This window comes from Lutjanus erythropterus, chromosome 4 (genome assembly GCF_056507025.1).
Source record: "Lutjanus erythropterus isolate fLutEry1 chromosome 4, fLutEry1.hap2, whole genome shotgun sequence".
NCBI lineage: Eukaryota > Metazoa > Chordata > Actinopteri > Lutjaniformes > Lutjanidae > Lutjanus > Lutjanus erythropterus.
Genome location: NC_139320.1, coordinates 43,098,868 through 43,114,157, shown reverse-complemented (window position 1 = coordinate 43,114,157; position 15,290 = coordinate 43,098,868). Strand labels below are relative to the sequence as shown.

The window sequence follows — 15,290 nt, the reverse complement described above, 5'->3', positions numbered from 1 at the left end:
GGTGCATTTTCTGATGAAGACATACAGGATACGCTATTATTATTATCTTACCGGCTAAAATTTGAAAATAGTCATGACAGTTGTCAGGGCATAAAACCAATGTTCTGCTGGTCTTTACAAATCAAGTCTTGATAGTCTAACAATGGCATAGCCTTCGGTGCTTAACCAAAATATGTTTAAACCTAAAGTCAAATTGAAATGTGGAGTTGAACAATTGTGACACCCTTGTAGGAATACTGACTTTTTCAAAATGAGGGCAAAACCAGGAATATTCTGTGCACGTAGTCAGTGTCACTAGGATGAGACAAACCCAACACACTCTGCTAAAATGATCAGTTTTCACCCTTCTGTATCCTTTGAGCGAAGAACAAATATGCTACCAGATGTCACCGACTGAATCTAAAATGTCTACAAACTCAGTCCAGAGGACGTTTTATTTATAACCATAATCCCTTCAAATACACAGCTCAGAACAAAAACTAAATTGGGATTAGAGAAAAACAATCTGCTTCAAAACTCAGCAGCTCCTGTCTTCTTGTCTAAACAGCAGCGGCAGACAATAGACTGCCTCCTCCACACACCACCGCTGTGTAATCTGAGTGACATGTCGTCAGCAGCTCCAGCAAGTTGGCAAACACGAGTTTTGTGTTCCGAAAAATCTAATTTACGAGTGAGATTCAGATCAAGTCACAGCACAGGAGGATTTCGCTGAAGCAGAGTGAGGACAGGAGGAAGAAGAGCAGCAGGAGGAGGAAGGAGGAGGAGGAGGAGGAGGAGGAGGAGGAGGAGGAGGAGGAGGAGGAGGAGGAGGAGGAGGAGGAGGAGGAATGTGGAGCTGGCTGCTGGTTCAAAAATCTCTGATTTTAAATTCCTCATCGTCTGTGCTCGGCTCATAATCCTGCCGATGACGAGGAGACGCTGCGGTCGGTGTGTTGTAAAGACGATCGCCGGGCTTCCACTCCTGTCCACTGGAGCTACAAGTTCAACACCTGTCCTGTTGCATCAGCAGCAACAACCTGAGCCAAGACTCTGGCTGCGAGTGTGTGTGTGTGTGTGTGTGTGTGTGTGTGTGTGTGTGTCTGTGTGTGTGTGTGTGTGTGTGTGTGTGTGTGTGTGTGTGTGTGTGTGTGTGTGTGTGTGAGTGAGTGTACTGTAAAGGTCAAACACAGCGGGGCTTTCACTGTCCTGTCTGAGCTGTGCAAAAGAGAGCTGAAATACAACTGTGGTTGAACCCACGATCTGTTTCCTCTGATCATAACAATGAGGGAAAGGTCACAGAGTTAAACTTGAGCAGGTGCTTTGTAAGAAGTTACACTTCTGTTGACAAATAAACTACAAATTAACTCACCAGAAGAAGACTCAAACTCTGCATAACTACAGGTAGGAGGGATCAACTTGCAGTAATTTCTGTTGTTATCTCATCTTCATTGCTAGCGTGAGAATGCATAAAAAACAGCTTAATACTGAACATAAAAGAGGTATAATGTACAGTGAGCAGGTCATTATTGTGACACAAATACCTTTAGGGTGATTCAAGGCTTGCTGCACTGTATTATCTTTTAGCATACTTAATTGGCTTTGTTCACATCTGTGCAAAAACTACAAATGCACTAGCTTAATTTCCACCACTAGCATGCAAAGCTAATCAGAGCTTTTTCTATGCAAGGGCTGTACTGTTTTTTTTTAACAAGAAACACAGACTCTTTATCAGGGAGATCATATTTCAAGACAAAATTCAGTGTATAGTTCTGTCAGAATGTTTTGTTCACACTCAGGCCACATCTGCCTTGCAAGAGGGAAGTGGCTTTTTGTGTCATTTCCTGTGTCACTGCCCTGCTTATTAATCTGTCAAAACAGCAAACATGACATTATGTTAATGTCATCTGAGAGTCATGCAGTAAAGATGACACCAAGCTTTAGCTAAGACGTTTTTATTGAAGCTAATGTCACATTCAGATCACAAGAAGAGAAATTTCATCCCTTTGTTTTTATTTTTCCAGTGTTGTGTCATTTCGACTCATCCTGCAAACCCTCTTCTATCTGTCACTCACACACAAAAATCAAGGGATGATTGAAAAGCTCCCAGTGCAACTGGTTCCCACATGAGGATGACCCAATTAGCCCACAGTGAGACTTTGTACTTTGTGTTTGGGTTGAATGAGAGTGCCAGCTGCCTGGGACTCCTGGCATTGGCTGCTGGCATCGATGCATCAATGGCCTATTAGCTCCTCGCGGGGCGGCCACGCCGACCAGCTGACAGAGTGCAACGAGGAGAAATTAAATCGGAGGTGAGAAGCAAGTGATTATGAGGATAGAGAGCAAAGATCAGCCCCGGGGGAGTCCGTCTGAGAAACCGACGTCACTAATTCCACTGGAGGACGACCTCACCTCATCTTTCACTGCTATACCAAAACAGTTATCATATGGATTCAAACTATTCCTCGCCAGCTGAACACTAAACCCCTTCTTGGTATCTACAGAAACATCTTTTTTTTCCGCCATGGCTTCGCTTTCGAACAAAGTGTTATTGATACAGTGTTGAAAGCATGTTAAGTCAGGCCTGGCAAGCCCCAATCAGCCCCTTCTGTAGAAAGCAGGGCATTGATATGCTGATCATCGCCTGGCTGTGTCCACTGAAGGGTCAGTGCACAGAGCCCAGAGAGAGGAAGCATCTTCTGCCTGCTAAATGCAACGGCCCTCCCTCATTGACTCACTTCCCCATCCCCTCTGCTCTGCCTTGCGTCTGACTGACTCTCGATTCGCGAGAGCATGTGACTAATGCGTGCCCCGGCAATTCGATTTTCATGTTAGACCTGGAGATATATGTCGTCGCGTCACGATCGCTCCGTGATCGTAGCAGCAGCAAAGGCAGCGCTCTTGGTTATTTCTGTCTCCGCTGCTGTGGCACATTTTATGTCAACATTACTGATGGGACGAACCCTCAAGCCCATAGCATTCAATCATGAGAAAACGAGCGTGGAAAACCTCAGCAGAGCCAAATGAAAGGGGGCAGAGTAAATTCGGAAACATTTGTTCTCAATGGATTTAAATTCTCATGGTCGAGGAGGCAGAGGAGGCGTCCTTGCGTGACCCTGATGATTTATTATGGGAGTGGAGTGATTAATCTTAGTTACAGTACTATGATTATCTAACCCCATCAATTAAGTGTAGAAGGAGGAGGACACAGAGCTGGGGGTACCCATGATAGACAAGAGCAGCGTTTTTAGCTTCACATATATATCAGATCATAATTTTTTAGTGTTTTTTGTCTCAGTCTTCTTATTGAGAAAGAAAGACTCAGGTCCACTGTAAGACTTTAATCATGAAGTCAGTGGTATGATGAGTTTGGACTGACTTCTTTGATAGTAAATGTAGCCAGTTAAAGAAATAAATTCCTCAGTGTGAGCTATAATGACCAAAAAAGCGAAGTTCTCCTGCTCATGGAGCCAAGCCAGCAGTGCCTGCATGTACCATGATGCATTGCATGCAAGACTCTGACTCCCACACCCATGTTGCTATGCATCACCACCCTACCCTATAGCTATTATTTTGTCAGCCAAGACACAGCGCTATGTGACAAAGATACTCGTCCATCACGCGCCCCGGCTACCCAGAGGCAGAGAACAGACATCCAAGCTGAAACAGTCTGTAGTTCTTCCTCAACACCAACGACATCACTGGAGCAGAAAAAAAAACCCCAACAGATTTTGCAACAGGAGAACTTAGCTTTCTCTGTCCATATGGTGAAACAACATCAACAACAAAAAAAAACATTGTGATTGTAATGTGATTAATGATTAGTGGTAATGATCATCTTTAAATCACAATTTTAATTTTCACTGAGAAAATACTATTAAAATTGTGATGATGTGACATTTGTTGGAGTCTGTTCTAAACAAACATGTTCGCTTACATCTGGAGAACAACATTAGTGGGTCAGTAGCAGCACTACAGTACTTCATTCTAATGCTGTGTTGCCTCACAAAACAGCATTAGAAGTCCTAAAACCCAGAGGTGAGTTGGCATATTAGTACTTCAGGTTCCCTCATCTCAGAGTCAGTGGGTTTGTGCAACCATGGTGTTCATTTATAGACTAGTAACAGCTTTTTGCTTCAGGCAATTGCATTTGCGGCTCAAAAATATGTTCATTTGTGAAGATTATCTAACAAAATGAGTAAGTATTATAAACTTTTGTTCACCACAGAGCATATTTTCTGCAATAATCCGAAATCCAAAAATTTTTGTGGAGAGAACCAGAGTGATGCTGGCTTCTGGGTTGGCCTACAAAAATACATCACCCCTGGAGCACTCTATGGTAACCTTGAGAAACAAAATGACATTAAGTGCAGTACCAACAACTTTTAAACAACAATGCCAGCTATATCATAAGTGTATCCAGTGTATCCAAACTCTGAGACTGCCTTCTGTGAAGCACTAGTCCTGAAGAGGACCTTAAGACTACGAGCTGAATTTTACAGTAAACACTTGATTTGGACCTACGTGTGCAAAGACTTCCATTCTTAATATATGACATTTTTGTCCTTCTTGTACCTTAGCAACACAAGGCTGAGTGCAGGCATCTTATCTAACACATCTTCCTGATGAAAACTACCTCTTCTCTTGAAAATCTCACCAAACCAATCTGAATACAGGGACCTGCAGCTTCTCTAAAGTGTACTTCATAGTCATATCTGACTCCATCTGTTGATAAATAATTCCAATCTCACTCTACACTTGCCACAGAGAACACACAAAAACACTTTTCACACTTTTTTTTGTGATTTTAGTCTAAATGAGTGGTGGGTTGGATGTCACATCATGGAGGAGGGTGACAATCACTGCTGTTGCTACCGCTGCCGTGTACAGGGGGGGTTGGTGGTGGTGGGAGCAGGTAAACAGCGAGGGGATGGAGGGAGGAGTGAAAATAGGAAACGTGCAGGGCTGTCTGTGAATGCAGCAGCACTGTAATGCTGAGGTGCAGCGGTGGAGGCATGGTCATTGTGGCTGACGCACTGGGGGTGGAGGTAGCGGTGGTGGTGGTGGTGGTGGTGGTGGGGAGGGGGGGTTAGAGGCGCTCAGTCAGGCTTCCTGTCTTGGCACACCCTGCACTGCCCATTTCCTGCCTGCCTGCTGAAAAATGCCCAGCTCCACTCCCCTTCAGCTAAAAACCCTGCTCAGTCAACCCAGACAGCGGCCGAGACAGTCAGCCAAGCCGAACATTTCATTCCCTCAACCCTCTCACATTTCCTGCCAGACTCTTCCAGGTGACTCTTAAAGGAAAACTACAGCTTATAAAAGCTTGAGTCTTATTTTCATACTGTAGCTCTGGGTATCAGTGAATAAAACTGCACTTGCCAAAGTAATATTTAAGATCTGAGAACAAAGTGATATGTCTTAAAATATGAGGCCACAAACATGAACAGCCAAACGTTTGGTCATTTTACCTAAACCACTTTATTTGGATGTAAAAGTGAAAGTGAGCACACCTTTAATGTTCCTAGTAATCCCTCACTGCACAGGAGTGCTCACAAAAAACAGTTAAGTGTGGTAAACTTAACAAGGAAGCTGATCTGTAAACTGTGATGAAGTTGCTCAACAAATGGTTTGGATAAGAATTTTATAATTTACTTTTTTGTCTCCTCTAAATTAGTTTGACAAACCATTTGTTTTTTTTCACGAACTGAAAAAAAAGAAAAAGACACACACATTAATAAGCCAAATGGGATGTATGCTGGATTAAAAATGACCTGAACAGAGAAGGAAACCAAAAAGCTCCCGTTTAAGGTATTTATTTGCATGACATTTCGAGCTCCAGGCTTTATGAGACTCGCACTCGTTCTTTGGAGACAGACTATTAAATTAGCAAAATAAAGACAAAATCGCACCTGAAAAACAACTGGTGATAGAACTGTCCGATTGCTTAAGCCCATTATAAAAAAAAAACATGGTTTTAAAGCTGAGCTGAATATACTCTGGCCGTTATTCTTATGCTTATCTATGCATTGAGAAGTTAAGTTTAGGGGTCACCAAAACAATAAAATGTAAACACTGAATTTGGGCCTCCTAATTATAGTCAGGTCCTTTAATTTTAATGGACACTAAACAACATTAAACCTGATATTAAACCAGAATTTAAATGAAATGAACAGTTTCCTATTTACACACGCATCAGATTTGGAGCAGTATTAACATTCATTTTGATTCATGTTTCTGCTCACCTGATGAATTCAAGTCCAATATTCACTCTCTTTTAACTCTGTTTTTGGTCTCCACCAACTCCAGAGGGAAATATCTGTCTCTTTAGCTGCTAAATGCTCAACAGAATTCAACTGTTAGTTGCCAAACGTGTCTGTCTTGGGGCTGAGCAGGTCGTGTACAGGGAGGTTATCAGTGCTGTTTCACTGGTGACAGAGAACCAAAACAAAAGAGCTGTGGAGCATGAAGCCAAAACAACGAGCTGAAAGAGGCTAAAATGGTCCACAGAGCTGGAAGGAACTGTAGAATTGGGTGCTAATTCTTCTATCATTATGAGTGACCCCTTTTACATACACATAGTAAGTTCATCTGATTGTTAACATGAAAGTAAAGCTTATAGCAGCTATAAGTTCAGTTAAAGTTTGTTTACACCAGTAAGATATACAAACATTAAAGTATCATCAGTTGAGACATGCACAAACCGCTTACTTTTTAATCCTGTGGGTGAATATATGCGATTTATATGATCCAAGAATGACTAATTTGGCCTTTAATATCAGCATTTCTTGTGTAGGAAGATTTGACCAACTAAAAACACATGCCCATTTCCTTGAAAATAATACAGCTCCTCTCGTGGTTCAACATGCACGACCAAAATAAACACTTGAAACCGAAAGCTAGCCTCACCGCAGTGTCTTTCACACAAACACACGTCCCACCCTCACCATGAAATGGCACTTTTTTTCCAAGCGCATTCAAAGATCAGATAATAAATGGAACAGCATTTTGGGCCCAAACATTTTTCCAAAAGTAACTCCACCCGATTCCAAAGGTCACTCCTCTGAACAGAGCCCTCTGTGTTGCTCGTTTAAGGACCGTTTTACGTGTTGCATCTGACATGAACATCCGCTCCCATACAACAGTCACTCCACACCTCTTGAAAAGGCAGCCTAGCTGGCACTGAGGAGAGGAAGGTGGTGGAAAAAGATGGCCTTTTTTAGAGCGGCTATTTTTCCTGTGGACTTGAATGCATACAGGGAAAGACGCAGCTGTGAAAGGGAAAACTGTGAGCTCGCAGAAGTCATGTTCTACAGGCCTTTTTGGACAGAACTGAGGCTGCTTGTATATTGATCTTAGATCATCTTTGATTTTGGATTTAATTTCATAGTAATATGGCATAAGTGTTGTCTTTTCCTGGTTTTAAAGGTGGCATTACAGTAAAGTGATGTAATGTTCTGAAATTACAGACTGTTCTAGCTGCTTTATTACTCGCCACTTAGTCCTTATATCCACTACGGGTGTTTCAATATACTGGTAGTGAAGATATCAGTGATATTTTAAATAGAGATGGGACAGATCCAATATTTGTATCAGGACCCAACAGTGTTGCAAGGCATTCATTGGCTATCAGACTTGCAACACTGATCCACGTTCCAATCTAAATTCCACAACACCAGTTCCACAATGCCACATGTTTTATATTTATAAACATTACACAGTACAACTAGAGAGCTAAACAGCGCTTTACACTTCTACACTGCAATTACATGTAAGGGGCAGGGAAAAGGGAAAAGCATTCCAATATACTGTGCTGCAATTCAGCTGGAGTGATGAAATTTACTAGACACCTCACCGACAGTGTAACAATAAACCAGTAAAAACTGACATAAACCACCATGATCTGAACAAACACATAACAAACGGTAACATTTGCGTTTTGGAACATAAAATAGCAAACATAAACTCTTAGCAATGCACCGTGGGACAACTATGCAAATAAGGGCAATCTCTCCGTCTATCAGCTGCACATGTAAGTGTCAGCTCCCTACAATGGTTGCCATTACACAAGTTACATTACACAAACTATACAAGCTTTCAAGACTGAAGTTCTGTTTCAAACCCATGTAATCTTATTACTACTACTACTAACAATTATATTAATCATAAACATCAAGAAAAAATTTGATATTGTGACAAAAATCCCCTTGTGTTAATATTTTGTAACAGCACCTTCCCTACAATGTCACAATTTTGATAGATACTGATCAAAGACATTGGTTAAAAACATTGCAATATCTGATTAATTTGTTCATAAGATCTACACCACCACTATCAACAGAATCTGCATTGAAATTAATAATTCTGCTCATAAGTGATGGAGAAACCACCCATCCATGTTGCCTCAGCGTCTGTCAGCGTAATCACAATCAAGAGCAACATCATGGAGGCCGACAACCTCAAATGTCGGTCACGTACAAGCCTCTCAGACTGTAACTGGGAGCTTGTTTTCCATAGAATGCGCAGAGCATCTTCTATCCCACTAATATCATAATAACAGGGCCCTCGCTGATGTAGATAAGCCCAGTGGGATGACGCTGTCTCTTAAGAGCCCATTAAAAAGCATGAAAACATGGGGCTTCAGGACATTTGGAGTGTGTGACCTCAGAGCACCGAGCTTCTGTTCCTGAGGGCAGCAGCTGGTTAAAGATGCACACACACGCACACGCACACACACACACACACACACACACACACACGCTGCAGGCCGGGCTCCAGCATAATTAAACTCTCAAGCCGACACCCCTGTGGCAGGTTTATGAGCCTCTCCTAATAAGACGGCTTTCTGCAGCCTTGTGTGAAGGAGCCTCTGCGCTAAAGCTCAACTTCCTGCAGGACCAGTGATGTCATGGCGACGACGCGTTATAAAGGGAACATCTGTGTGGCTCAGCGACGCTCCTAAGCCCACTGGCTCATTACTCCCCAACACTAAACACGCGTGAACATCACAGAGTTCATCTGTGTGTGTGTGTGTGTGGGTGTGTTTTCCTGAAGGACTGATGTTGGCTTATTTAGTGATCTAACACCAATTAAAACATCCCACAGCAGAAAAACTCGGTTGTCAGTGGTTTCTTTGTATCACCACAGTCTGTTTGACTGGCAACTGCCAGCTCAGTTTGCTCAAAAAGTCTTTTGATTAGCATCATTAGAGACTTTACTGAAGTTATGTGGAGACAAAAATAAGTTTGTCACTCAGGGATGAGACAGTTTGTTCCTCCTTACTTACATGTGATTTAAAATGTAGACAGTTTACAACACCTGAGAAATAACACCTGCTTTTTCTTGAGTTATATCTATGTCTTCTAATTATTCATTTTCTCTACCATCAGTCCAAAACATAAAGATATTAATTTGACTGTCATAGACAACTCAAAACATGGGCAAATATTCACATTTGACAGGCCAGACAAGCCACTTTTTGGCATTTTTACTTAAAAAATGACTAAAACGATGAACCAACCATCAAAATTGTTGCTAATTAATGTTTTGTCAATTGACTAATTGATTGGCTAATCATTTCAGCTCTGGTTAAAAGGCAGTTCCTAATGACTTATGTTAATATTCAAAACTAAGAGTCACAATCTCAGGCACACAGCCTGGCAACAAAGATCAGTCCATAAGTTCACTGGCCCGGGGACTGAACAGGGGCCGGGTGGGAACCTCAGGTGGATAGACTGAGGGCAGAACAGAGGCAAGCTGGAGAACTCAGGCGGGTGTCCTGAGAGCAGGGCAAAGACTGAGCTGGAGACCTCGGGCAGACAGCCTGGAGTCAACCCAGGGGAGCAGAGCAGATCTAGAGGGCAACCTGGAAGCCAGCAAAGGTGGAGCCTTTCTGGAGCCCGGTGAAGGCGGAGCCCCTCTGGAGGCCGGCAAAGATGAAGGCGGGACCCCTCTGGAGGCCGGCAAAAGCGGAGCCTATCGTGGCGACAGCCACGCTTACATCTGGGAAGCTTCTCAGACAATGACTTAGGGACTGGATTGGGCAGGGAACAGGCTGGCTGGGAAGCCGGCTTCCAGCTAACAGATTGGGAGCCTGTAGGTCCATTGCTAGCAGAATCTGTAGCTAGTAGGGGGCTAGCAGGCTGAAGAGAGTCCATGCAAAGCCCAGAATCAGGGGAATTAATACAGGGCTGCAAGTTTCTTTTAAGGTCTGCAATAACTGCCAAGTTCTGAGACATTACAGGATTGGCCAAAATTTTGGGCCTTGACAAAATAGTTTTGTCCATTAAGGAATACACAAATAGTCTGTGCTTTAAGTCATAGCAGCCCTCAGTGGTTGAGGCTAGTTGAATCAATTCAGAGCTCGCCTTCTTCAGCTCTTCTAAAACAAAAAAAAGTCTGCTGGGTCCATATCGGTCAGTTCGTACTGTTATATGTGTGTCAAGGTAAACGAGATGGAGGACCCAAAATGCAGACCACAAGGGAGAACCAGTTCAAATGTATTTAATAAAGTGAACGAAGGAACAAAAGCTTATGAAAACACAGGAGAGTAAAATCCAGGGTCCAAAGAAACAAAGGAATCCACAAAAGGGCAAAACACAAAAACAGTCCAGGAGAAAATGATACAAGGTCCAAACACAAGAAGGCAAAACAGGAGACGGCAGGATGACACGCATGGGCAACAATGAACTGACAAAGAGTTTTGGAAGCCAGATTGAGTGACGCACTGGAAAACACCTTGACTTGTTGTAGGATTTGTGATTGGTCTCATGAAGTTGTTTAAACATTAAAATTCCCTGAGCATCAAATTCAGGTGTATTTTGCTTGAGGCTGCACAGAGAACCCTGGTTCCACCAAATTACCCCCTTTTCAGAAAAGCAGATCAGTTTAACTGCCCAATGACGTCAATCATACAGCTTTTTTTTTTTTTTCTATAGTGACTTCTCTATCTCACTTCCACTTCCACTCCTTCCAGATGATCAGTATGGAGGCATTTTATGCAATTTCTGGTTGTTTTTTCTGTTTGAGAACTGGTCACCAGTCACTTAAATTGTTTGGGAGATTCTGCAACACTGTTCTCCTGTGAAACTCCAGCAGTGTTTTGTGGACTAAGGGGGCTGAGTACATAATGACTGAATTTTCAATTTTGGGTGAACTATCTCGTTAAAGCTGTCCACCAAATCACTAACTTTAGGTAACAGCACTAGCACTGATGATGCTATGATGCTCATGAGGTCCCACTAGTTGCCATGCAACCAGTAACCTTCTAAAAGTTGTCATTACTATCTGGACAGATGCTTGTTAAGGGGAGCAGTTTGTGGGAGTAATGGAGTAGTGTATTAAATATAAGTTACTGAAAGTGAAAGCACTGAAAGAGATTGATGAAAATATAATGCATGCATTTCATGTCATGTTTGGGGCTGAAGAAAATGTTTCTGAGGGCTGCCATTAGCCCACAGGCAGCACTTTGAGAAACGCTGTTTTATCTGATATCTGTAAAAAAAAACTGAGCTTCATGCAACACTAAACAAAACACGTAGACGCAATTAAGTTCCTCAAAGATCTAGAATCCAGCAAGCATTCGCCTCCACTGTGCATTGCCAACTTCTATGCAGTGTGGGAATGTAGGATTGTTTTCATACCACTGAGTCTCGCTGCGTGCCAAACAGCCAAAACATAATGTGGCAGGAAAAGAAGCGAGCAGAATAGCCTCGAGGAGTTCTGCTAGATCCACAAGACTGAACAGTTTGTCTCAAATCACCAGTAAAGTGCAACTGAATGGAGAACCGGCGGAGGAGATTTTCCATCACTACACCTACGCCATGTCTGCGCTACGTGCCCCCGACTGACTCCATGTGGGCAGCTGAGATTTATTTCAGAGATCGGAGAGTGCGTTTCCTGTTTGGATCCGGTGCCTCTTCATACATTCGCTACTATATCAACGTTGTGTACCGTTTCTTTTATTGTTTCTCAAAGCAATTTCCTTCAATACAAACTCTGGGGGTCACTGGAGGGAGGGCACTGGGTGTGCTTTCATCACCCACCCTCCCCCACACCTACACAAGGGCTAAAAGTACAGCCATCCATCCATGTTGGCAGTGAAAGGCCGGTCTTGTTGCTTTGGCTTATGTGTGCACCTGCTCCAGTACACTCTGAGGCCTCTGTCGCATCATTCACAGCACACAGAGTGGAACGAAACATTAACACATCTGCTCAACTTTCAAATAAATGAGGAAATCCACACTGTTGCACATTAATTTTACTGTCGTGCTTGTGATAAAGACAATATGCTGTTAAACTCATACTTAACACACTGATAGTTACACAAAGACGCACTGTTTGCTCTGTCTTTAAGGGTTGTCTCCAACATCAGACATCAATACAACCTGTAATTGACATTCAGGGCACAATTTAGGCTGCGCTTTGCTGAACTTATTCCACCAACCTGCAGCTGGAGACCGCTAGAAAGACACAGAGAGCTCCGGGCAACAGTGGAGCACATCTCATGTCCCGGACCCCCAAAAATAGACGCAGTTAAAGCTGCAAAACCCTCATGTGTTAATGCCCCGTCCTCATACTAAGAGGATGTTTTCTTTTAGGTTGCTGTTTGTTTTAGCTTTGTTGAACAGCCTTTCTACAGTGGGAGTAGATTATTTACGATTAGTCTCATTTTCGATTAATCTGTTGAGAGATTATGAACTGATGCAGAAAAGTCAATAATCTGAAATATAAAACCCAATTCTCAACATTATGATCACTTGTAATGATTTTATAAGACAGCTGTAGACTCCTTTCAGCTGAATCAGTTGGATGGTGAAACATAGTGGATGTAAACATGTGAAAATGTAAAAATGTGTGTCGTGTTTACTTTCTGAACTGGGCTACTTCTTGAGTTTTGGTGAGGATGGTTGAGCGAGAGCAACTGAAGATGGATACAATCCTGCTGACACCCCCTGGCTTAAAAGCTTAAGAATTTGGTGCATTAAGATGCATCAGTCATTGTTTTATGATCACATTGCAGCCCTTTCACTTGGAATCAAATCAAAAGGTTTCAAAAAGATTCCCACCCCTAATAAAATGGTGGAAAATGGTGGGAAATGTCGACCCGTGTTTCCCAAAAACCCAAGATGACATCATTAAATCTTGTTTTGTCCACAAACCAAAGATATTTGGTTTACTATAAGAGTGGAGTAAAGAAAGCAGAAATACTCACATTTAAAACGCAGGAATCAGAAACATCTGACTACTCAAACCGATTAATCATTACCAAAATAGTAGGCGATTAATTTAATAGCTGACAACTGATGAATTAGTCACTGCAGCTCTAAGAGAGAGTAAAGAGAAACATGTGATCTGAGTGTCTGATTATTCTCAGTTACGGCTGTAACAAGCCCAACAATTATTTTCATTTCGATTAATCTATCAGTGATTTCCCCAAATAACTGATTGGTTGTTTGGTCTGTAAAGTGCCAGAAAATTGTGAAAAACATTGATCAGTGTTTCCAAGATGACATCTTCAAATGTCGCGTTTTGTCCACAACCCAAAGACAATAGATAGAATTGGCCAATATTCTTTATTCATATATAACCTATATAAAATCCCAAACTGAAATGAGGGAAACTTTCAATGATGTTGAAAAAAAAGTCTAAATAACTACAGCTATAAAAGAAACAGACATAGGACAATTTGAATTAAGATAATGCAAAAAAAAAATCAAATTTTAAAAATTTAAGAATGAAAAAAAAAAAATCTCTATTATGTTTTGTGAAGAAAGTATCAGACAACACACTGATAGTGATATAAACTGATATAGCTGTGCTTGGCCGACTGATATATATCTGTTTGTTTCTAATTCTAGAAGCTGGAATCAGAACATTGACATTATTTCCTGTTTTTGTGACCAAGTTTTTCATTGTTTTTTCCTTTTTGCATTCACTATTCAGGGAACATATGAGGGTAACAACTGAGCTGAACTGAAAAGGATGTTTTTTCTTTAAAAAAAAAAAACTACTAGAATTGATTAATCAAGTAAGTAATTTAATAGTTGACAACTAATCGATTGCTTGTTGCATCACTAAGGGGAAGTAAAAAGAAACCTGTGATCTGCTGATTGTTCCCAGTTAAATTCTAGTGGGGTTAAACTGGTTCCTCCATGTCTCTGGGACCCTGCGGCTGCCCAGACCTTCATGTCTTCTCCTTCTTTCTCTCCACAACAACAACCAAACTTCCCACGGCCACATTTAGCTGTAATATCTTCAGACAACAAGTCCCTGCTTGCATTCAGCATAACTTGCATGTATTGGCGCAAACAGCCCGTGTGTGTGTGTGTGTGTGTGTGTGTGCAACAGGACTTCTTGTGGACACCACCCCCACCTCCTAAAACACACATGTAAAGCGTCGGTATATCTGTAAATAAAAAAAAAACAGAAAACAAATCCTGTGCACTTACAATCTTACTGAGATCCATGATGGTCCCTCAAAGCAAAGCGGAGAGTGAGTGAGGATCCTCGGAGGCGGAGAGCTGAGGAGCTCCGCTGCCTTTATCCTAACGCCGAGTAATTAGTAACGGGAAAGCAGCGATTGAGGCAACAAATGCATTAGGGAGGAGAAGGAGAAGGGGGGAGGTGGAGCGGGTTAGCTCAACATGTGTCCCGATTTGGTATTAAAATGCTCCTCTATCCGTCCTTCGCTCCCTTCCTTCCTTCCTTCCGCGTCCCCTCTCCTGTTTCTCTGCCGGCCCTCCGCGCTCCCTGCTCGGCGAGGGCTTCCAGCATCCGACCGCCGAGGAGCCCGAGGCTGTCTGGGAGTAAAAAAAAACCCAGAGGACTACCGCTGCTGAGGAGAAGAGCCGCTCATTTCAACGCTGCTTCACATAATAACACAGAAATATAGTCCTCCTGTGTGTGTGTGTGTGTGTCTGTGTGTGTGTGTGTGAGAGAGTGTGTGTGTGCCAGCTCACATAGCGGCTGAGAGCAGGACAGTAGGCTACCTTTATTTTGCAAATAGCCCGCTCTCCTGTTAGACAATAGTAGCATGGAGCCCGCAGAGTGGGATGGCTCAAACCCGGTGGTTCCCAAGCTGGGGTGCGGGGACCTGCCGGGGGTCCTACAAGAGGGGAGGTGAAGTCCAGGAAATGATAGAAAACAGCTGAGTTTTTAACCACTGGTGGTCCTTTCTAGGCCTGGGTGATACAACTGAAAAACTTATCACAATAGTTCAGCTTCATATCAATCAATATTAAGTGACAATTAACTGATGATCGTTAATAATTTGATAGATCAAGTAAAATTTAATTGATCTACTATAAAATAAAAAT

At 42.4% G+C, this 15,290-nt stretch overlaps 1 protein-coding gene across 2 annotated transcripts in view; it reads right to left on the bottom strand.

The window, feature by feature from the left end:
- hip1 (huntingtin interacting protein 1) overlaps positions 1–15,290 on the bottom strand; it is a 73,760-nt gene that overhangs the window by 44,077 nt on the left and 14,393 nt on the right. Inside the window, exon 1 of one of the 2 annotated variants that reach the window (XM_084718077.1) lies at positions 14,424–14,914. The exons of the other annotated variant lie outside the window; for it this stretch is intronic. Coding sequence (XP_084574203.1) covers positions 14,424–14,441 — 18 coding nt within the window. The 5' untranslated portion in view covers positions 14,442–14,914. Of the gene's footprint in view, positions 1–14,423; positions 14,915–15,290 lie in introns of those variants that run through there. 2 annotated transcript variants of the gene reach the window in all.